This window comes from Elgaria multicarinata, chromosome 3 (assembly GCF_023053635.1).
Source record: "Elgaria multicarinata webbii isolate HBS135686 ecotype San Diego chromosome 3, rElgMul1.1.pri, whole genome shotgun sequence".
In the NCBI taxonomy this organism is placed as follows: Eukaryota; Metazoa; Chordata; class Lepidosauria; order Squamata; family Anguidae; genus Elgaria; species Elgaria multicarinata.
This window is the reverse complement of record NC_086173.1, coordinates 48,459,085-48,480,852: the sequence shown is the minus strand read 5'-3', so window position 1 is coordinate 48,480,852 and position 21,768 is coordinate 48,459,085. Positions and strand designations below refer to the sequence as shown.

Sequence of the window (21,768 nt, the reverse complement as noted above, 5' to 3'; positions counted from 1 at the left end):
CATGCACTTTGCAGCCTGATCCTATTCATGTTGGTTAGAAAGTAACTCCTACTTTCAGTACAGCTTCCTTCTAACTAAGTATGGAACACGCTGCAGCCCTACAGCATCAGCATGTTTACATAGAAATAAATATCACAGAGTTCAATGTAACTTACTCCCTATTAAGTGACTAGGATAGTACAGCTTTACACTGCAATACAGTGCACACATACCAGAGAGCAAGCCTCATTGAATACAACTGGGCTTAATTTTGAGTGCATGTGCATAGGATTGGACTGTACCATGTGTCTCTTAAAGATCCCCTTAATTTTCTGGCCAAGTCCACATATGTCTTTTGCTGTTACTTCCTTCCCTCTCTGGCAAATAATATAATATGAATAGAAAGGTAAATGTTGCTTCTTATTCTGCTGACACTATAACATTCTCAACTATTTCAAGAATGACTCATCTTTGTAATCCTATTTATCAAAAAACATAACAAATGAAATGTTTACACTAAATGACTGCTCCATGTGTGGTCTTCTTACACACATCACCAACCCTATTATGCTTTTACTTTAAAGAAGCAAAAACCCAGCAGCATCCTGTTCCAGAAAGATGACACTTTATATTGGAAAAACCAGCGATTAGTTTTAGGTGGTGGACACTAACTAAAAGAGTCAATGGAAACCAGTTTGTTTAGTATTACCTAGTGGTTGGAAGGAATGGGACCCCCAGAATGCAAATTCCATCTAGAAAATCCTCTTCCTCTGGTGAAAGATTCCACCCTGGCTTGGCTGAATACAGTATTTTCCAAGGCACATTAAAAACAAGGCTAGCTGCTTTGGTCCATGGGGGAGTGGGGGAAATCCAAAATCGACAGTTGGGCAATATCTTTATTAGGACAAACCAAAATGCTAGAAAAGATGGCTCAGGCTTTTGAGTTTTCCAGAACTAGTGAACTACTCCACCTAAAATTAATAACTGGATTTGTTAATGCAAACTAAATGTCATTAATGGTGTGTTGGACTGGATCGCCAGACATCTAGGTTGAACTCCACCACGTGGCCATGAAGGTCACTTTAGGCCAGCCAATGACTCTCAGCCCAATCTACCTCACATAATTTTGATACAATCCAGAGGAGGGCCATATAAACCACCCTGGATTCCTTGTAAAATATAATGTCATAATAATTATCCAGAGCTGAACTGTAGTCAGATTGTTATTTTTAGAAACAGAGTTTGGCTATTATTTTTTGTCCCAGAATGTCAGATGTAATCTGATACCTGCAACACCTACTAGTGACTAATTCATTCCACACATCACATCACCATTTTGTGACTGGGTATGAACCACAGATCTCATAGGTACAACATGTGGCTTAATTTTTAAACGTTTCTTTCTTCATCCTGTTTTTTACCTGATTGCTGATGAAGAGTTCTGGAGAACTCAAAAGCTTTCACCTTTTCATCTCTTGTGGCATTTTGGTTGAGCTAATAAAGATATCCGCTAATAAAGCGGATTTTGGATGGTGTCTTTTTTAAAATTTCCTCGTTCGATTATCTTGGTTTTTTATATTGATTTTTTGTGCTTTCACTATTCTTACCCTCATACGAGTGGGATTTCTAATCGGAGTTGGAAGTTGTGTGGATTTTTTTGCTCTCTCTTCTAAAATTCAGAGGCGCTAGTCTGTTGCAGTAAAACAACAAATAAAAATAAATTAAAGGGACATTTTAAACGAGAACTATTATGATAAAAAGCTTTTAAAACGAGTATTTTAAACGACAACTATTTATGACAAACCCCCCCCCTTTTACGGAACAGATTGCAATGATAAAGGACTACGCCTCCCAGCATGCCCAGCGCTCATTCGCTCCACCTCAAAGCCTGAGCACTTTGAAAGCCTTGGTTTCCAGCATGCTTAGCGGTCATTAGGAGCGAACTTCCCATGATCCCCTGCAGAGCCGTTGTTTTCCCCGCTGTGTTTTGAAATCTGCGGTAGCGGACATGGCTGCTACTGGCGCCGTCGTGCAAGTGCCGCCGGAGCTCGAGTTGTACCTGCAGGAACACCGTGTCGCCACCTTCTCCCAATGGCCCTTCATGTCTGATTGCTCCTGCACTCCCGACCGGGTAAGGGACCGATTCCTTCTGCTCACGCCCCGGCCCGAGAAGGGTGAGACTTCCCACTGCGAGCAGCACAGTCGTATGCGTGTTTACTTAGAAGTAAGACCCATTGTGTTCAGTGGGGCTCCTCCTAAGTAAATGTGGATAGGCTTGTAGCTTAACTAATTGGGGAGCTATCTCGTGGGTGTGGCTCGTCCTTTTTGGTCGTAAGGTGATGTTAAAAGGGACCACGGCTTGCAAGCCTTTGCTTCACACAACTCGTCCCGAGGCTTTCAAAGGTGGATGGGCTGAAGACAAGGCTGGGCAGAGGCCTACAATTTTGAGGGGGGGGGGCTACTCTGAGTCCCCCTGGTAGAGGCAAAGGGAGACCCTTTGGTAAAGATTTGTTACAAAGTAGCTCTCCTCTTCAACGTAATTGGCTTTGTTATCGATGGCCTTTCACGTCGCTTTTCTGCAATCTGGGACATTTGTGGACTTTTTGATTTTTTGTGGCACTTTAAGCAGTTAGATGAGAATGAAATGTCCAAAAAAAAAAAAAAAAAAAGCTACTCACTTTCAGCTGCGATACCCAAGTCGTATTTCAACTGACATTCAGAGTGAAGTGCTTCTTAAAAAATTTTTTGATGTGAATTTCAAACTCGATGCTGTTTCACAGAAGGAAGTTTATGGTCAAATATTGAACTTGAGATTGGGCAATATTTTCCCAAACGTCCTCATCACACTTTGCATTTTTCTGTCATTGCCAGCAACAGTGGCCTCTAATGAGAGGAACTTCAGTGTCCTAAAACGAATCAAGTCATACTTTCAGTCCGCAATGGTGCAAGAATGTTTGAATGGATTAGCAGTTTTGAACATTAACATTGACAAGGCAAAGTTGCACATAAAGCATTTCTGAATGTGAAGAAGTGATGTCTTATGTACATACATCTTGAATAAAAGTGCTTGCCATTACCTTTTTAAATAAATTGTTCTAGTTCATATGTATTTAGAACTGATTAAAAAATACTTAATGAGCAGTTTGAAATGGGGCCTACATTTCCCATCTGGCCCACTGTTCTGGCTAACTTTCCTCATTCCCTCCTGAAATTGTGCATAATCGTTTGTGTTGCCATGCTTTTCTGTAGATCCCTATTCTCTACCTCCCTTCTCCAAAAATATAATTTTAATTCATGATAAAAACGAGGATTACAGTTCGTTTCCATATATGTGTGTTCTCCAAAATAAGTTCACTGTATTGCAGTAGGGCTGGGAGCTTGTTTGCCAAGCTTCTGTTTTTTTAAAAAAGAGTTTTACCTGAGAGGCCGGCGTGCAGTAGCCTTCAGTACCATCTTTGTAACAGTATTTGACAGTCATAACCCACCACTCACTTGTGCTTGGTTTCCTGGCCTGGTTGTTTTTTTCTGAGCCTCAACTTACCTTTTATGGAGTGGGTATTGGAGCAGACAGCTGTGGGTTCAAAAGAGCAGTTTTGCATTTTGAGACTTGCAGACCTCTCTGCCTGCCTTATATTTAGATTCTTGGGCAAATTTCTTTTAGCCTCACTGGTTTGCCTTCTGGGAAATGGGTGTTTTGTGACTGGTCACGCCCACCCTGGCAGCCAAAAAAATGAATTAAATTGATTATGTTTAATTGACTATTTTTAATTGTTGTAAACCGCCCAGAGAGCTCCGGCTGGGGGGCGGTATATAAATGTAATAAAATAAATAAATAAATAATAAAATAAATAAATATTATGGAATGTTTTATTTTAGCATGATGAATAAAATGTTTAAGACAAGGTGTTTATATATTTACTTCAAATGATTTCTAAAGACTATGTACAGCATCTGATTATTACAATTTCTGTGCACTGAGGACAAGCAAGTCCTAGGTTGCAAACTGAGACTACCACTCTCAAATGCAAGAGCAAGATGCATTTCTGCCATTAGGGGACACTGCCATTGAAGCAGAGACTGAAACTGATAGTGATGGCTATAGCTCAGCAAATGAGTGATTAAATTTCATGCATTAAACCTTGGTTCCCCCTTCTTCTCAGTTCTTTTTATGGGAATGGGTGCTTTATGTCAGATTGGCATTGTGGAAGGCTAGTGCAAACACACACAAAATTCTTTGTTACTAATGTTGATGGTTTCTTCTGGGTTTTTTTTAATTGTTTTTTGCCTGCTCCTCATAAACTGGCAAAACCAAAGAGGTTCCTTACAGTTCAGGAGCTTGTATCTCCATTTGTTACAATTTTTTTTAAAAATTAAAGAAGTAAATTCAATTTGTAATAATTGTTTGAATGCACTGTACTTTTAATATACCAAATGTAATAATTTTATGCCAAACCAACTTGGACATAATTACATTTTATGTTCCTAAAGTAACAAAGTGACTTTCAATTTGTAAGAAGTGCTAATTAATGTTGCATTTTTTTTCAATTTTTCCAAAAAAAATTGTTTTCCCCTGAACACCCCCCGGAAACAGCATTTCCCCCCCATGGCTTCAACATTTCTGGAAATTTTACATCTCTAGTAGGGGCAGTACATAGCCAAACCATTTCTTCTGCCTTTCTAGTTCATAAGCCTTTAATGTTTTATTGTAGAATAAATGCCCTTGATTGTAGAATATATGCCCTTGAATAACTTCTCCCTCTCTTTCTGTCCCCACCCCAATTCAGATGGCAGAAGCTGGATTCATTCACTGTCCTAGTGAGAATGCACCCGATGTGGCACAGTGTTTCATATGCTTTAAGGAGTTGGAGGGATGGGAGCCCGATGATGACCCCATGTATGTATCTTGGAAATTGGATATGAAGACTTGCAATGCCACTAAATAAATGCTTGCTGTACCAATGCATCACTGCAAAACATAACGGCATGCTGCTATTAAAAGGTTAATGGAGTCTGATGCACAACTTCAGTATTGGGTGTTAGCAAATCATGATGAGTTGTCCACATATTCCATTTTTTGCATAAAGCTGTCTTAATGCAGCCACTCCACAGCAAGCATGTGAGGACGAGTGGGGAATGGTCAGGGACACTGTACTGCAAGTATATCAATTACTGAAACGGCATACCAGATCCGCCTACAGTGAAGTAGCATGCATACCCACTGGGAAGAATCAGATCTGAAAGAGAATCAAACCTGCCAGATCTGATCTCCGCAATTTCCAGACTTTTCTGGCTGCCAGTCTTTGATGCTGTTAAAAGCTCTTGTGTTGGATCTGCTTTAAAGCAAACCACTGGCAGTAAATATGGGCACAGAACATCTCTTGTCACGCAGCAACTGAGGCACACCAGGCTCGCCTGTCCAGACAGTTCTAAGGCTACAAACACATTTCTTTTGGGCATCCTGCTAGAATCAACTGAGAGTATCCTCTTAAATTTACAATGTGTCGTTCTAGGATGTTAAGGGCATAGAGGAAGGTATGTTTGGCGGAGTAGGGAATATTCTTTCTTTGACAACTTGCCAAAGCCCAAGGCTCTTCCAAAAGAAATGCACGTAAAAGACCCTCCGTCTTCCTTGGTGGTGCGTCCATATGTCCAATGGGAAGATCAGGTCCAAGGCAACCGGGAGGGGGATTACTCAGAGTTAGAAAGGCTTTTTATGTTTTAATGTGTGTGGGTATTCTGGAGAAGGCTAGCCGATGCTTCGGCTGGGTGTGGGGACGTATGATTATTGGGGTAATGGCTAAGTATTGGAGCTTTTCCTCACCTTCTTTCCTCACTCCCCTCTTCCTTATCTCCCTTCCTCCCTTTCCTTTTTAAAGAGGCTTTTACCGACCAAGGCCTTACGTGTTGTTTTAGTGAATGCAATAAATTTGCTTTGGTCCCTAAATGTGTGTCTGTGCATTATTCCCTGAACATCTGGCTCATCCCGGTTGTGGACAAGGCTAGGGTGGTGGGCTGCTGGGGAATTCAGGACATTTGGTCCAGGAGCCTACCTTGCAGGGTTGTCAGGTGGACCCTGACTTCCGTTACAGTATCCTCTTAAATTTACAATGTGTCGCTCTAGGATGTTAAGGCATACAGGAAGGTATGTTTGGCGGAGTAGGGAATGTTCTTTCTTTGACAACTTGCCAAAGCCCAAGGCTCTTCCAAAAGCAATGCACAATTTGGCTAGGTGTGATGATCACATTTTATGGATGTGATGGTGTGCAAATGGCATAAACTAGGACATGAACCTCTTCCTCATCAGTTGATATTTTAGCATGTATAGTATTCTATCTCTTGATCCAACTGGTACATCTAGTAGGTGAGGTGGGGAGTCTCTGATGATGGTGTTTTTGTCTTTTGCTAGAGACTCTGTATTCCCAGGGAGGGCTGCTTTTTCCTTTGTGGACTGTTGTGCTAATATAGTTTATCCTCCTAATTTCTAGGGAAGAGCACCGGCGACATTCCCCCAACTGTGCATTTCTTCTTCTCCAGAAAGAAGTGTCTCAACTAACAGTGCAAGAGTTTATGAAACTTAGCAAAGAGAGAACGATCAATAGGATTGTAAGTATGGCTTGCGGGGACCCACAAATTTAGTGGGTTGCTCTTGTCCCCACGTCCATCCTACAATTTCAAAATGGTTTGATAGCATCTCCCTCTCCTCCATCCTAAGTGATACATGGTCTGGTGCCTATAGAACAACCTTGATTTGAAGGTGGTTTTCTCATTTGGCTGCAACTCGGAGGCCGAATGCTGCTCTTCTTGGCTTTCCTGCTTTCTTGCTTCTCAAAGTGAATTGCCCCTGCCTGTCCCTCTCTGCAGCAAAACCCTTCCTTTGTAGTTCTTCCTACAGCTGGAGAACTGCCTTTTTAATATTTACTAGCTGGAGTTTTCTTTTGTGTTTTTCCTAGAAAAAGCAAGTTAACGAGAAAATTATCGAGATGGAAAAATATATCAAACACATCCGAAATGAAATAGACGTTCTGCGTTCCTGAATCTTTTGTTGTGCTTTCCATTGCTGTCTAAATGGCTTTAAGCAGAGGCAGAAACTAAATTGTGCCATATCTGCGCCTCAGTCCAAGTATGAATTTCTTTGAATTTTATCCTTGTGTGATTTACTTTCCCATTGTTAATAAATATTTACTGGTCTTCAGGTTACTGCACTCTGACAGCTTTTTGGCAAGGCTGCTTAGAGCTTGTGGCTACCTAGCAAGGTGTGAGGGCCTCTGACTTCCTTCTTGCTTTTCCAACAATGGCTCCAGTCTAGTTGATGACTGTGATACTTTTCTCTGACCCCATTTCCCAAACTGGTATAGTGTTTGCTAGATACCATGACAAGATCCTATGTTGCTTATTCCACCCCCCCCCCCGCCCCGCCCACTTATTTCAGTTATATAAAAAAGTGTGTTTGGGGGAACTACTACAACCAAGCATAGCAAAAAGCATTTCCATTCACAGTAACATTTTGCAACACGAATTAATGAAAAAAGAAAGGATTTTATACTTATGTTTTAAATACTTATATAGTAATATAAGCAGTCCATATATCTAAAGAAGTATTCACACACAAGATTGATGACTAGGATATACATTCAAATTCAGCGAGAGCAGTAATATCTTCAGACCATTGAATGATAGATGTTGGGTGTTTATGTTTCCGGGCTTGTAATATGAGTCTTTGTGAACTGCAAGATCTCTCAGAATCTACTTTTGCTGTCCATATGTTACCATCACCCCACTCCCCATTATGGGAAAATTGTTTAAAAATACATGCACATCTGTAATTACAGATTTTCCAGTAACAAAAATTATGCGAGTAATAACTTCTCAGCACAAAAAAAGTCACCAGGGGGCACACCTACATCATCATAATGGCATTGTCCATATTACATCATTAGATGTGTTGGTTATTATGTTGTTTTTATACTGTGGTTTTTATGTTTCTGATGGTTGTTAAATTTTGTATATTTTTAATGTTTACTGTTTTTAACTTTTGTAAACCACCCAGAGAGCTTCAGCTATGGGGCAGTATATAAATGGAATAAATAAGGGAATATGGAACATCATGTCAAATAGAGCAGTTATTAAACTGCTTCCTTGGGGTGCTGCTTTATTTCCATTAAATCTGTTGTCCTAGAACAGTAATTTGTTTCAGATCTAGCAATTACAAAAGCCCTCTTAGGAATTAATGAGACCAATAGATGGGTATTCAATTATGACAACTTTTTGTAGGGAGATATGCCTTAGTTGGCTGTATCTGGCAGAACCTCTGGCCCACCTGGTCTTCCTCAGGTGGCTACACCTCCTGGTCCTTCACACACATCCCAACCACCTTTTTTGGTAGTTTCCTGGCTTTTCTGCTGTGTCCCCCCACTCCCGATCCAACAGGTTGAAATGCTTTGCCTAAGATTTAGTTACTCACAGTAAGGTCTAAACTAAACGTATGCTGGTATTTGGGCCCAGCCCCTTTTGTCCTAGCTGCCACTGGAAGAATTTTTTCAAAATGGAATCTGGCCCTCAGGAATTTGGCTAAAAGTTCAACACCCTCTCTAAAGGGATTGGCAGTGTTTCTGAAGAGTTCTGGAGGCAGGGGTATATAAAGTAGCCAGTTCTATTCAGGACAGCACAATTCAAAGCAGATTGTGTGATGCCCCAAGATGTTTTCCAGTCTGGAATAGCAGTTCATGTTCATAAGTGAAAAATTATATATGTTAGGACAAATTCCAAGCTTCATATAGATGCTGATGAAGATTAATTTGACTGTAAAGAGACCCTGGAATGAGATTTGAGTCTTCATAGAAAACTCACTGAAAACATTAGGAAGAGACTTCAAACAAATCATCAAGTATTATAGTACTGTTAGATTTTGTTCTAGAAATCTATGGTGTGCAAATCAGGTTGTTCCATCTCAAAAGGGATGTGGTAGATAAGGTGTAATCCCAGGTTTATTTACTATTTTCACTTGGACTTATTCCCTGTTAATTCATCACTGTAATGAAGTGAATAGACAAACTACTTGTCTCAAAATAGTAGACCTTGCAGTAAATCCAATAAAACTAGGTAGCTCTATGTTCAGGATAAACACGCAGTACTTCCTGCAATGAATAGTTAACTTAAAAAATTAATTGCCTCAAAAATGTGATGGATATTAGCTTAGATGGCTTTTTTTTAAAAAATAAAAAATTGACAGTATGTTCTAGATAAACAAGGTAGCACTTCATGAAAATGTAATTATAGACTTCATCACTACAAAATGATAGTGCCTTTACAGACTTTTTGAAAGGCATAGGAATAAATTGAGAATGTGTCAATCTCTGTCAGCTGCAATAGCTAAAACAGCTCTCTATTTGGTCAATGCAAAATATTGGTGGTATATACCATTGCGCCCCACTTGTGAGTCCTAAACACTGGCTAGATCCAGCAAAGTACTTTTAGAACAATCTTTTCCCTTCACCAACACCATTAGGCCTAGATAAGACCTAAGCTTAGGTCCTCTTATAAAATAGTTAATGGGCTATTTATGGTGTGTGATGTCCAGAACCTGCAATAATGAAGCAACACAGATGAAAGGGCAAATGCTGAAGTAGAGCATCAAGTCTTTGTATGGGCTGCAGGAATACCTGATTTTTTGGGGGGGGGGGGGCTGCCAGGAATAGTCAGTGTAACAGTTTAAAACAGCCAACTTGGGGCTACTCTAGGATGAAAGAATTGCAACCTATTGCCATCAATAGGATAGTTAGAAGCAACTGATTCTGTTTTGGTGCAAGTGCTTTGGGGAAGGGCAGCATTGGAGCTGACTGATAAAAGATAGACTATTTTATAGTTATCCTCTGACTTTTATCATTCCATTTGAAGTTTCTCTTGCTAGGTTCTGATGGAGGAAGAAAAGGCTTGCCCCATTCAGAAGACACCTTAAACCATGGCTTTAAGCATGTTGGTTAAGCCAGGAAGCCAGGCCATGTTCAGAAGACATCTTAAACCATGGCTTTAACCAGTGAGTAAGGCTTGTTGTCTTTGGTTAAAGCCGTGGTTTAAGGTGTCTTCTGAACACAGCCCTGCTTTCTGGCTTAACCACCATGCTTAAAAATGTGGTTTAAGGTATTTTCTGAATGGGGCCGCTGTGATAGATAGACCATTCATCACTTTAGCTATATCTAGGTGGGTTTTTAATATATAGTTCTGCTGGAGAGAGGTGCTCTTGCATAGCCTCTCTGCCATTGCATGAGATTAATCACATTGTGAGATTCTGTAAACTTCTCTGAATCTGTCTGAGTTGATAAGATAAGGTAGCAATTTCTCTCTACAAGCTGTGCTAACCTTACTTTCCTCACTAGTGTTTAGAGCTGTTCCTGCTGAGTGCTGACAATGAGTGGGGAGCATGGTTACATTTTCCCGAAGAATTTTCTTTCCGTACCTTTCACTCAGTGGTTGAAACCATAATGAGCCCCTAGAGCGATTACAGATGGAATAGTGGAAATAATGGGTCTCTCTGTGTGCGTTTTATCTTAATCATGCCATAGCTGGCGCTTTCTCTAGAGCTGACTGCTGCTGTCTTCCTGGCCAGGTACCGCACCTCAGGTAGCAGTCAAAAAGTTTTTAGTCTATTATTATTTATCTACTACCAGAGAAACGAAGGTTGGATTTTCTGCTTCGGGCACCAAATTTTTGGGCTATCTATTATTATTATTATTATTATTATTATTATTATTATTATTATTATTTATTTATATAGCACCATCAATGTACATGGTGCTGTACAGATTATACACAGTAAATAGCAAGACCCTGCCGCATAGGCTTACAGTGACTACTGCTGTTTGCATGGGTTGTTATTTATGTAGCACTTTATTTGTACGTGACACAAAACAGGTATGACAGGTCCCTACCCAATAATAATAAATTTATTTCTTACCCGCCTCTCCATTTTGATGCCATTTGGAGCTCACAAACTAAGACACAGGGAAACAACAGGGGAAGGGGGATGTGGAGGCATGGGTGAGCAGCGGAGAGGTATGATCGTTTAAATTACACATACTTTGGCTTAGTTACAATAAAGTATAGCACAAACGTCTTTCAATCTGAAGACCAAATTAAATTTGGCTCTTTAGGTCCCTACTCCAGTGTTGATGGAACAAACACACCAGCATGTTTTTGCTTAAAAGCTCTTAGTGCCAGTTACTAAGCCTTAGGAGAGGCATTTCAGTCTTTTAGAATAGGGGAAACAACTAAACATCAGCAGTTGTGGGGGGAAAGTGGGTTGGATGATGGAAGGAGCATGGCCATCTGGGCATTCCCAGGCTGGCCCATTATGGCCTGTAGGCCTGAGGTTCAACATCTCTAGTATGGGGACTAAAGGCATGATGCAAAGACGTCTCAGAAAATGTGAGTTTTGAGAAGGAACCTAAAGGAAATAAGGGAGGTGATCACACAGAAGCATTCTGTAAGGCAGTTTGAGACATAAGGGAAGCAAGGGAAAATGGATGGAGTTGTGTCAGGCAACAGGAGACCTTTGGAGGGTAGAGGGTGATGAAACTGGATGAGCACAGGTCACAGGGAGGGTTGTGCTGGTGATACAAGTAAGCACACAGATGAGAAGGAGAGGCAAGGCCATGGAGGATTTGGAAAGCAAAGATAAGTTTGTGCAGGATCCAGGAGTGAACAGGAAGCTGTCAATCATAAATCTGTTCACTTTATGTACAGTGAACAGATGTTAATAAAAATACATGATGGTAGAAAGAAAGGGTACAAAATCTGTAAAAATGCTAATCAGTAGATTAAAGAAATGATCAAACATCCATGAGTGGTCTAATGAGAAAGTCACTTCCGGGCAGGATTCTGGTTACCATCTGCTGCGCCCTGCGAGAACAGGAAGCTAGTGAAAGGATTTAAAGAGTGGAGTTGTGTGGTCAGAACAATGAGCGTGCATTGTCTTGGCAGGAGAGTGCTGCTGTAAAGGGAGAACCAACAAAAGTTTTGTAACAGTCCAAATTTCAACGGTTAAGGAGAGAGAAGAGCTAAAGACAAAACCAAGGCTTTGTGCTTGTCAATAGGGAGGATAGTGATGTCAGTGGTTCAGGAGAATTAACAAGGAGATGATGGATTGGGAAAGATGAGAAACTCAGTCTTTGACATATTGAGCTCAAGACAGTGATGAAGCATCCAAGCAGAAATACCAGAGGCAGTTGGAGATACAGGACTGTTTGGAAGAATAAGGACATGGAGGAGAGAGTTAGAGTGTCATCTGCACATAGGTGGTGTGGGATATTTACAACTAGGCTTTTCCTTGCTTAAATGCCAAAGAATTGCTACTGTGAGTTGAGACTTCAGTAGGTGAGTTGGATGCTATTCTCTGCAGGGGTGGATCAATGGATGAGCTAGATTGAATAGATTTCTATTATTCAGTCCCTTTGGTAAATAAGTAAATACATTAAATTTCTACTTAGTTTGTGAGCTGGAAAGAGGTATTACCCCAAAGAAGACAAGAGCAATGTTTAATGGGCATGCTGTTGGATCTCCTAAGATGTGAATTTGCTTCCAGGGCTCTGCTCCTGTGTGTGTGTGTGGTTTTTAATGCCAGGGCTTATATATGGCTCCTAAAAGAAAGCCAGTGTGGTTAGAGTGTCAGGCTCAAATGAATGAGGGTTGTGGGTTCAAATTCCTATTTAGCCATGAAGCTCACTGGGTGACCTTGGGCCAGTTGGGCTCCACTTAGCCTGCTTCTTGTGAGGATAAAGTGAGGGAGGGGGAGAGCCATGCATGCCTTGAGCTCCCTGGCAGAAGGGCAGGCCAAAAATTGAATGAATAAAAAGCAAAGTGCCTTTAAACAGGTGCAGATTGGCTTTCTTTTGCTATTAGTAGCTCCTGAGTCAAATGGCATCCATTGAGCATCTCTCATTTTAGAAATTAAAGCGGTGCTTCCCACCCTGGCCCTTTGCTTAGTCTTCTATAGCAAGACTGCCCAAATGGAATAGAGTAGCAGTGGGGGTAGTGGGAGCTGAAAGAGCTACTGCTTAGTTCTGTAGATTCGATAGTCCCAAGGGTGGCCCCTCCAAATAGGTGAATGAGGTGGTCTCCTAGGGCAACAAGTTAAGTGGGATGCCAAATTTTAATATCAATTAAAAAAATATTTAAAAAATGATGAAAATGCCATTATTTCAATTTCTGTGCACATACAGAGGGAATGACAAGGCTGTGGAGGTAAGTGAGGGACCAACTAGGGATGATGGGACTAAGTCGGGCTGCCTGGCCACCTTTGGGACTGGTCCTGCTCCCACTTGGGAGCCCCCGCCCTCAAGAACAAGTGCTTCCTTTGCCCTCAGATGGCTGAGCCTAGGGGCTGATAGTACCTTGTCGGCCATGTGCCCCCACCCCCCGCCAAGGATGCAACCGGGGCTGTGCTTGTTTCCTTTCTTGTTTTTAATCAGACCTGTACTGATACAGTGCTTAGTTTAAAAAACAACAAACAAACAAAAACTTTTGGGCCGCATTTTATTATAAGTATATTTTTGTTTCCAAAGAAGTGTGGATAGGTGTGCGGTTTGCCTCAGGCAAAACGTTTCCCGGTTTACCGAAGAAAAATTCAACCTAGATCTGCCCTTCCGGGTTTGGGGATCGGAACGCCCATTGCATAGTTCACCAGTTGCGGGCAGCTAGTTTAGAGCCACACCTGGCTGGTGTAACCTGAGGCACGCAAAAATATGGAAGGCTGTCGATAAAATTCACTGCAGTGGGTGAGCTACAGGGTGTATATAGAAGAAGAACTCAACATGGGCGTCTGGGGGCAGGGAAGGGGAAGGACAGACTAGGGGGGAGGGCTTTTCTTTTTCCAGCACCTGTCAACTCGTACCTGCCCTCTTAAAACTGGAAACCTAGGTCATTTCAGCGACTGCGGGGCAGGGCGTGGCCGGCCAGGGACTGCGCCATTGCGAGAGCCCACGTGCTTCAGAGGAAAAGAAAAATTAGGAAGGTCCCCTCTGCGAATCCCCCCCCCCCCTTCTAAGTTTCTACCTGGACCGAGGTGAGTAGGGGAGAAGGGGAAAACCACTGCAATCGAGGCAACCTTACGTGGAGAGTATTTACCATTGAGCACTGAACGATTTACTTAAATGCGGGCAGGATCGGGCCCTTGGAGAAAAACAAAGGTAGCCGTGTGGACCATAAATAAATCCTCCAAATCCCTATTAGTGAAATACCTTCATTAGGCCGACCATACGATCGCAAACAAAACTTGTGCAAGCGATAACCACTTCCCTGATAAAGAGACCTGGAAGTCTGGAAAGCTTGCCCGTTTTTGGTGATCTGTTTCGGTAGGTGCCGCTGGCATGGTCTTTCCGACTGGTTTTTTTGCGCTCGGTCCCAGTTTGGGGCGCCAACGGCGGCACGCGTCTCTCCCCGCCCTCCCTCTCTCCGCTGGGCGAAGCGTCTGCCAGGCTGAAAACACCCCTTATGGAGACGAGCGCAGGGGGTGGGGGGCTGCTCCATAGCCGCCTCCACTCCCACCTCACCTCATTCACTCCGCACCCCGCATGGGAGAGGGCTGTGGGGCTCGACTGGAGTGGGCTGAGCTTACAAAGGGGGCGTCTCCCGCTCAGCTGCTTCTCGCCACGTGTCCGGCGGCACTGGCGGCCGCGCGTCCGGCTCCTGCTGTGGCGGAGGCGGGGATCATGGTGCCAAAGCCGGGAGGCGGAGCGGTGTCTCCCGGCGCGCTCTGCCTCGCCGCTGCCCTCTGTGGGATCTTCAGCTTCGGCTTCTTGATTGCAGCCATCGGCACCGACTACTGGTACTTGGTCCGCGTGGACTTAGCTGGGAAGAGCAACCTCAGTGCTTGGGAGGCAGAGCAGCTGAGTTCTCACTCCGGACTCTGGCGTCTCTGCGAAGGTAGGAGTGCTCTTGGAGCAGAGCTGCAGGCAGCTTCTCGCGTCTTTCTCGCTCGTCTCGGTGTCATCCCATCCCGGGCGTCCTCGGGTGCTGGAATCCGGGGGGGCGATCTGCTCGTTTTGCAGTCAGGGTGCAGCCCGGTGTCGTGCGCTTCCCTCTGTAGGCAGTGGTTTCCTTGCCTCTACCTACTTTAGTAGCAAGGAAGACTCCTTCCACCACCTAACAGCTGCGGGATCGTGGCCCCATGGGATGTATCTCTTGATGTTAGGTGTGTGGTTTAGGATGACACCCGTCTCCCTGCACTGCTTCTTTCTTCCCCCTGCCTGTGTGGCTGTGTCCTTAAGACCTTTTGTTTATGCTTCACCACCTGTGTCACTCAATCTGCCTCTGTTCTCATACCCTTTCCCAAAGCTAACCCCCACCTAGGGCTAGCTATATTCCTGGCTAGTATGTGTGTGTTGGATAAGGGAACCCTGCTTCCTTACCCTCCGTGCCTCCCAGCATAGGATTCTTGAAAAGTGACATTGTCCCACCCCCTTTCCCTGGCAATCGATTAATATTTATTTATTTGATTTATATACTGCAGATTCCATTCATCCCACTGATGCTTGAACCCCAGTGGCTTCAAGGCATACTGGGCGCTTTACAATATGCACAGTCTAGAAATAATATACTATGCTGGTAGGGAGACAGACAGAGAGGAAGAGGAGGAAAATTGGATTACACCCAAGAAGATTGGGCATAGGAGAGGAAACTGTATGGATTGTTGATGAAAAAGAGGGAATAAAACTCAGTGACCTTAAGGGTGACAATATTGACAGCTTGTTCTACAAGGATCTGCTTAGAAGAACAAGCCAAGTAGGCATAAAATGAAGATGTCCATTTCAAAGGATGTGTCAGCCATGCTAACTATTTATTTATTTATTGCATTTCTATGCTGCCCAGTAGCCAAAGCTGTCTGGGCAGTTCACAAAAATTGACATCCCTGGCTGGCCAGTTGCACTCATGTTGTTGTTGTTGTTGTTGTTGTTGTTGTTGTTATTATTATTATTTATAATAATAATAATAACATGAGCCCAACTGGCCTTGAAATGGCCCATGCTAGATCATGGGGGTGGGGGAGGTAAAGCTTTGCTCTGCCCTCCAAACAGTGCTGTTTCTTGAATACAACTGAGGTTAGAATCCCTCCCCCCCCCCCCCCCCAAGCCTGCATAGTGCAACATCGGACAGTGTTGTGGATGCCACACTTTCTCGTACTGTTGATTCTGGGACTCTTGGGACACGAGCTCATTTTGCATAGCTGCGAAGAAAGGGCAGATGCAAAGTCCCCCAAGCTGCTGTAAGTTAGCAACTGGCCAGATCCTCCCCCCACCCCCAAAGAGTGCCTGCCTGGCCTACTATATGCCAACTGAAGTTCTTCCTCCATGCCAAAAACAGACACTTCAGGCAGCTTGGATGGGCACAAAATTGCTGTGACATTATCGTGGGGCAGAAATAAGAATGAGGCATGCCAGCTAGCCACTTTGAGGAGTAGGGGGATCAGAGCTCTGTTTGCCCACCCCTGCCTTCTTAGGATGCCCCCATTGCCAATCTAATTGCCAAGAAAAGCCCTACACCAGCCCCAACCTGGTGCTCTTTAGATGTTTTTCATGATGATTGCCAGTATACCTGAACATTTAGCCATGTCGTTTGGGGCTAATGGGAGTTAAGAGTCCAAAACATCTGGAGGGCCCCAGGGGGGAGGCTGCCCCAGGCCTTCCCCTAAGAAGAAAGCACTTGTGGCCATTAGTGTACCTGCACAAATGGCACTTCTGCCTGCTGCAATCCAGTTAACTCCACCTCTCCGTTTATGAAAGATTCCAGATTGATCCTGTCAGAGCTGCAGAATATCCTGTCTTGGTTAGCACTGATGCAGAAGAGGAGGATGCAAGCAGGGGCATTACTAGGCACTTAAAAGGTTCAGGGCCCTGGCTCATAGGACGCATATCTGCATGAAATTTACATATGCTAATTTATGTCTAGATATGCAAATATATAAATAAATACTAGGAAGTATTTGCATTTCACAGAAGGCAAAACCAGCCAATTAATTACCCATCCAAATCACACCAAATAAAATAAATTAATTAACATTCACCTTACCCCTGCCCCGATCATCCCAAATTGGCAGCTCCTCTTCAGGTACAATTAATTTGCAACAGCTGTGAGCAGGTGTGAAAAGTGCACCAAAAAGAGAGGCTGGTAAGTTTCACAGTGAGCCCTTTCACACTCCCTTACAATTAAGCCTAAGAAAGAAAAACTTCCATAAGCAACAATGGAAGAGGGTGTCCCCTCATTTTAGTTGCTATATAGGGGGGATTAGGGCAGTGTGGCAGCATGTGGGGAGGGGTGGGGTCAGTCCTGCCCTCCCCAGCTGCAATCCCCATTGAAAATTACCCCTGCTAAGTTGAGGAGCAACCAAGGAACACTCAGATCTCTAGAAAATAATCTGGAGTCCTGGTAAATTGGGCCCAGGCCTAGCAACAACTCTGGAGGCATTCAAGATGCAGCTGGACAACCATCTGTCAGGTATGGATTCCTGCATTGAGCAGGGGGTTGGACTCGATGGCCTTATAAGCACCCTCCAGTTCTACTATTCTATGATTCTATTCCAGCACTGTGTTCAGTGGCATCTTTCCCCTTTGATTCTGTTTCTGTTTCTTTTCTTTCTTTGTTTCTCTCTTTCTCTGTTGCTTCCCTAGGGCGGAATGCCTGTATGCCTCTAATTGACCCATTTGGCCCACAGAGTTGGCAGGTTCCAGCCTCCCTCCAGCATCTCATCTGTGAGTAGAGAATCCAGTGGGGTGGTGGGGTTTGGCACCTAGTAGGGGTTATGGGAAGCCGCCTCTGTGTAGCTTTAGGGAGCTTGGTGTCCTACATTGTGGATATAACTTGCTAAAGATGAAGGCGGAGTAAGCTCGAGTAAGATTGGAGATGGGCAGTGTTTCTCTGTAGGGTGGGAATAGAGGGATTGGTTTGCCCTGTCAGAAAAAATGCCACAGGGCCTTTTAAGCACTTGAGGGCTGAATTGATCCTGAAGGTCTCCTAGTCTAGCCTCCGACACACACCCAAGATCCTCCCTCCCTCCACGTGACGCCCCGATTTTCTGTCTCTCTGCCAGGCATGCATCGAGCCTTCGTGGTCCTCCTGCCCCTCAGCCTCACGTTGATTGTTTTTGGCTGGATCTGCGGGATCATCGGTTCTTTGGCTCGCAGCTACCGGGTTCTGCTGTTCACAGGCTGCTATTTTCTGCTTGGCGGTGAGCAACCCTGTGGCTGGAAGGGACTTGGCCCGGGTCTTCTTTCCTGAGGATGCCCCATATGGCAAAATGCCTTTGAATGCCTGCCCAGATTCTGCTCTTGAGGAGGATTTGGCAGCATGTGTGTTTATGTGTTTATTTTTTGGCCAGAGCAAAGCAAGGGCGAAGGGGCCTATCAGTGGCTATTTGTGCAGTGGCCAGGTCCTTGTTGCCATGGGAATGGCATTTCCCCTCATTACCAACTCCTGGTCTGTCTTCCTGCTCCCTCGTCCCTTTTCCTCCCAGACAACAAGAGCAGCCCTCTTCATTGCTCAGACTGCTTTACAGCTGGTGTGAGGAAACTTGTTCAGCTCAAGGGCCAAATTCAGTTTTGGAGAAGCCGGGGGGGGGGGGGGGGCTGTATTGCAATGGTAAGTGGGGCTGAAGGCAAAATGGGTAGGGCGAACCCCATTCTTCAAATACCAACTTAATTTAGCTTACACTCTTAGTGCCAGTAACTAAGCTTTAGGAACGACATTTCAACTGTTTAGAAAGGGGCTAAAGGGGTGACCTCCTTGGGAACTCCAGAGGGCCAGATTGGGACCCCAGGAGGGCAGAATTTGGCCCCCAAGCCTGAGGTTTCCCATCCCTGCTTTAATTGGTTGGGGAATAATAATAATAATAATAATAATAATAATAATAATAATAATTTATTTATTTATTTATTTATTACCCGCCTCTCCCTCTTCTGGATCGAGGCAGGGAACACCACTCAATAAAATATACATAAAATTAGTTAAAAGAGCATATAAAACCAATACAATATTAAAATAACAATCACAGCATCTTGAAATTCTTAGGTTTAAAATTCATCTGAGTTGGCAGATGAGTTCCGGAAGAGACTAGATTAGTTGTTCCACTCTGTTGGGAGCCAGGAGCCTTCCTCAGCTGCTGTTGCTGGGTTCCTTGCAGTCTTTCCTCCCCTTTGAGTAGGGTTGGGGTTGGTGGTGGTACAAAAGCTAATCTCTGCTTGCCATTCTTTATGCCACTGATTTAAACCTGAATGCAGGTATGAAATATGAAGGCCTGAGGAAATGAAAAAACAAAACAAAATGAAAAAACCACTTCCCCACCCCACTTTTTTTTTCACCTCAAGGACTTTTTCTCCCAGATTTTCCAATGGAAATATTGGACATTTGGGGAACACTGAAAATTTCTATGAACTATTTTGTCTGGGAATTAGTGAAAAGCCTTTCAAGTCAAGGTTTTACTCAAAATGTGGAGTCTGAGGGTTTTATGAAGACAGTCGGCAGCATTAGGGAATTATGCTATTGAAGAGCTGTGTTCTCAATGGTGTTATAAAATTTAACTTGATAACCATATAGTCTGCCAATCCTTAAAAGAGAGAACATAACAGATGTTTAGGACATGGATATTTTTATTTGCGCAATCAGGTCATTCCACTTCCCACCGCATCCCTGCATTTGTATGTATGAGGATGTCTTGGCTGGTCCTGCTGCTTCAGACTTCTGTCCTGTGCTTTATTGCCAAGCTGTTAGCTGTATTGCCTCAGATCCAGGCAACCAGGGGCAAGTTGTATTTTTAAGCAATTAATTTAGGCTCTCAAGAGGCTTGGACACAGGCTGTCCGTTCTTGGCTATACCAAAGACTGATTGCATCATATCCTTTGCAGCCTGAAACCATGAGGTAATTCTCCGTAACAAGCTCAAGTTGCTCACAAATAGAACTAGGAGCTCCTGGTTCAGTTACATTCAGTATGTTTTTCTCATTACGAAGGCAGGAACAAGAAATATTTATTTCCCCTGAAGCTGATGGTAGATGGATAGAAGCCCAGCTGGGATCCATTAGGACAGCCTTCTGGAAGCTGGTGCCCTTGACATAGGTTGGACTATAACTCCATTGTGACCAGTGGCTGGGCATGATAGGAGCTGTAGTCCAACTAATTACAAGGGCGTCGGCTTAGGGAAGGCTGCCATAGGGCCTGAACAAAGTCCCAAACTACTTCCCTTGCAGTGCCAAAGCCAAGCCTGCATTCTGCTGGCCTTTGTTCCTTTGCCATATATGGAGGGCAAATGAATTTGTAGCAGGCTTCAAAATGGAAAGCAGGGCTGATGCAAGGCCTCCCATGGCTGGCCTCTCTTTTCTCCCTCCATCCCGTCACCACAATGGTGGTGGTGGCCAGCCGCCCTCTCTTCTCTCCCCCGTCACCCTCCTCCAACAACAAAGAAGACAATGGCCGCCACCTGCCCTCTTCCTCCTTCTCCCTTCCCCTCCACTGCTGCTGTCTTCAATTCTCTACGCCTGCCACCTCTTTTCCCTGCCCATCCTCCACCAGTTGTGATGGCTACAACCATGCCCCTCCCATCCTCTCCTCCACTCCCCATCGATGGCAGCAGTCCCTAGTCACTGTCCTGCCCTCCTTCCCCTCTCTATGATGGCAGCGGTGACGACTACCTCTTTTCTCCCACCTCGTGCTACAGGCCTCTCCATTACTGTGAGGGCTCCTTCCTCAGAGCAAGGCATTAGTGGAGAGGTAGCCTTAGAGACTGCCTGTGATGCAGCAGCATAGGTGATCTCCAGGACCACCTCCTGGCCAGTGCCTCGGGACCCCTTACAGCCAGGTACTTTAGATAGCCATGCTGGCTGCTCTCTCTTTTGAGCAGATGGTGGGGCTTCTCAGAGTCTACCTACCCTAAGGGGCCCTCAAATTGAGGCATTGGGTGTGTGGCACTTGAGAGAACTGTCATGGCAGTAGAGGGGCCAGCATGGTTTTCTGGAGCACTGGGTAGTTCACACAGTTCTCCCAGCAGTGGGATTTTTCTGCCCTTCGGGGGGCAGATTCACCTTACTTCATGGACAAGGTGGCCCTGTTAGAAAGGATTCTCCATGGAACTGGACCAGGACCAATCCCCAAGAAGCCTCTTCTTCTTAGCATTTGCCTTGCTGAATCAAGCTGAAGATCTGTCTTGCCTGGGTGAGATGCCTCTGGAAACTCCTAAGGAGAGCATGAAGGTGATAATCCTGCCTTGTTTGTCCCCATCCCCTGCTGATCACACTGCCTCTGACAAGGGGGGCTCCACAGAGCTCTCTCGGTCACTAATGGAATGGGTTTTTTTTTGCTATTCAGAGGCAGTGGCTGCTACTCTGATGATCCTTTCTCTCCTCCACCCCCACTCTTCTCCCCATCCAGCACTGCTGACACTCTCGGGGACCAGCATCTACATCGTCTATTCCGAGGCAGCTTTTGCTGAGACTGTGCACATGTTTGACCGGCAGCGCTTTGAGCATGTCCATGTTGCCTTTGGCTGGTCCCTGGCACTAGCCTGGCTCTCTTTCAGCGCTGAAACACTGGCTGGCATCCTGCTCCTTCTGGCTGCTCGGGGTCTCTGCCTGAAGCTGCGCACGGGCTCAGGGGTCATCTGATACTAAGAGAGGGGGATGCAGCGTTGCCAGGGGTTACAGGGCCAGGGTTGTAACTACAAATTGGATGAGTCTCCCTGTGGATGTACTAAGCTAGGGGGGTGGAAGGCGCAAGGAAGCCTTATTAATCAGGCAGAGCGGCTTCCATCTCTACT

At 44.4% G+C, this 21,768-nt stretch overlaps 2 protein-coding genes across 2 annotated transcripts; both read left to right on the top strand.

Moving 5' to 3' along the window:
• Window positions 1-1,946: 1,946 nt before the first annotated feature.
• Window positions 1,947-7,180, top strand: BIRC5 (baculoviral IAP repeat containing 5). The gene is made up of 4 exons (XM_063123207.1): window positions 1,947-2,110; window positions 4,764-4,873; window positions 6,465-6,582; window positions 6,930-7,180. Exons 1-4 carry the CDS (start codon window positions 1,988-1,990, stop codon window positions 7,011-7,013), a joined length of 435 nt encoding a protein of 144 aa, XP_062979277.1. The 5' UTR covers window positions 1,947-1,987; the 3' UTR covers window positions 7,014-7,180.
• A 7,495-nt stretch (window positions 7,181-14,675) lies between these two features.
• Window positions 14,676-21,661, top strand: TMEM235 (transmembrane protein 235). Its single transcript, XM_063123205.1, has 4 exons — window positions 14,676-14,895; window positions 17,637-17,717; window positions 18,056-18,193; window positions 21,384-21,661. The coding sequence occupies exons 1-4, from the start codon at window positions 14,682-14,684 to the stop codon at window positions 21,614-21,616; spliced, it is 666 nt and encodes a 221-aa protein (XP_062979275.1). The 5' UTR covers window positions 14,676-14,681; the 3' UTR covers window positions 21,617-21,661.
• Window positions 21,662-21,768: the final 107 nt, after the last annotated feature.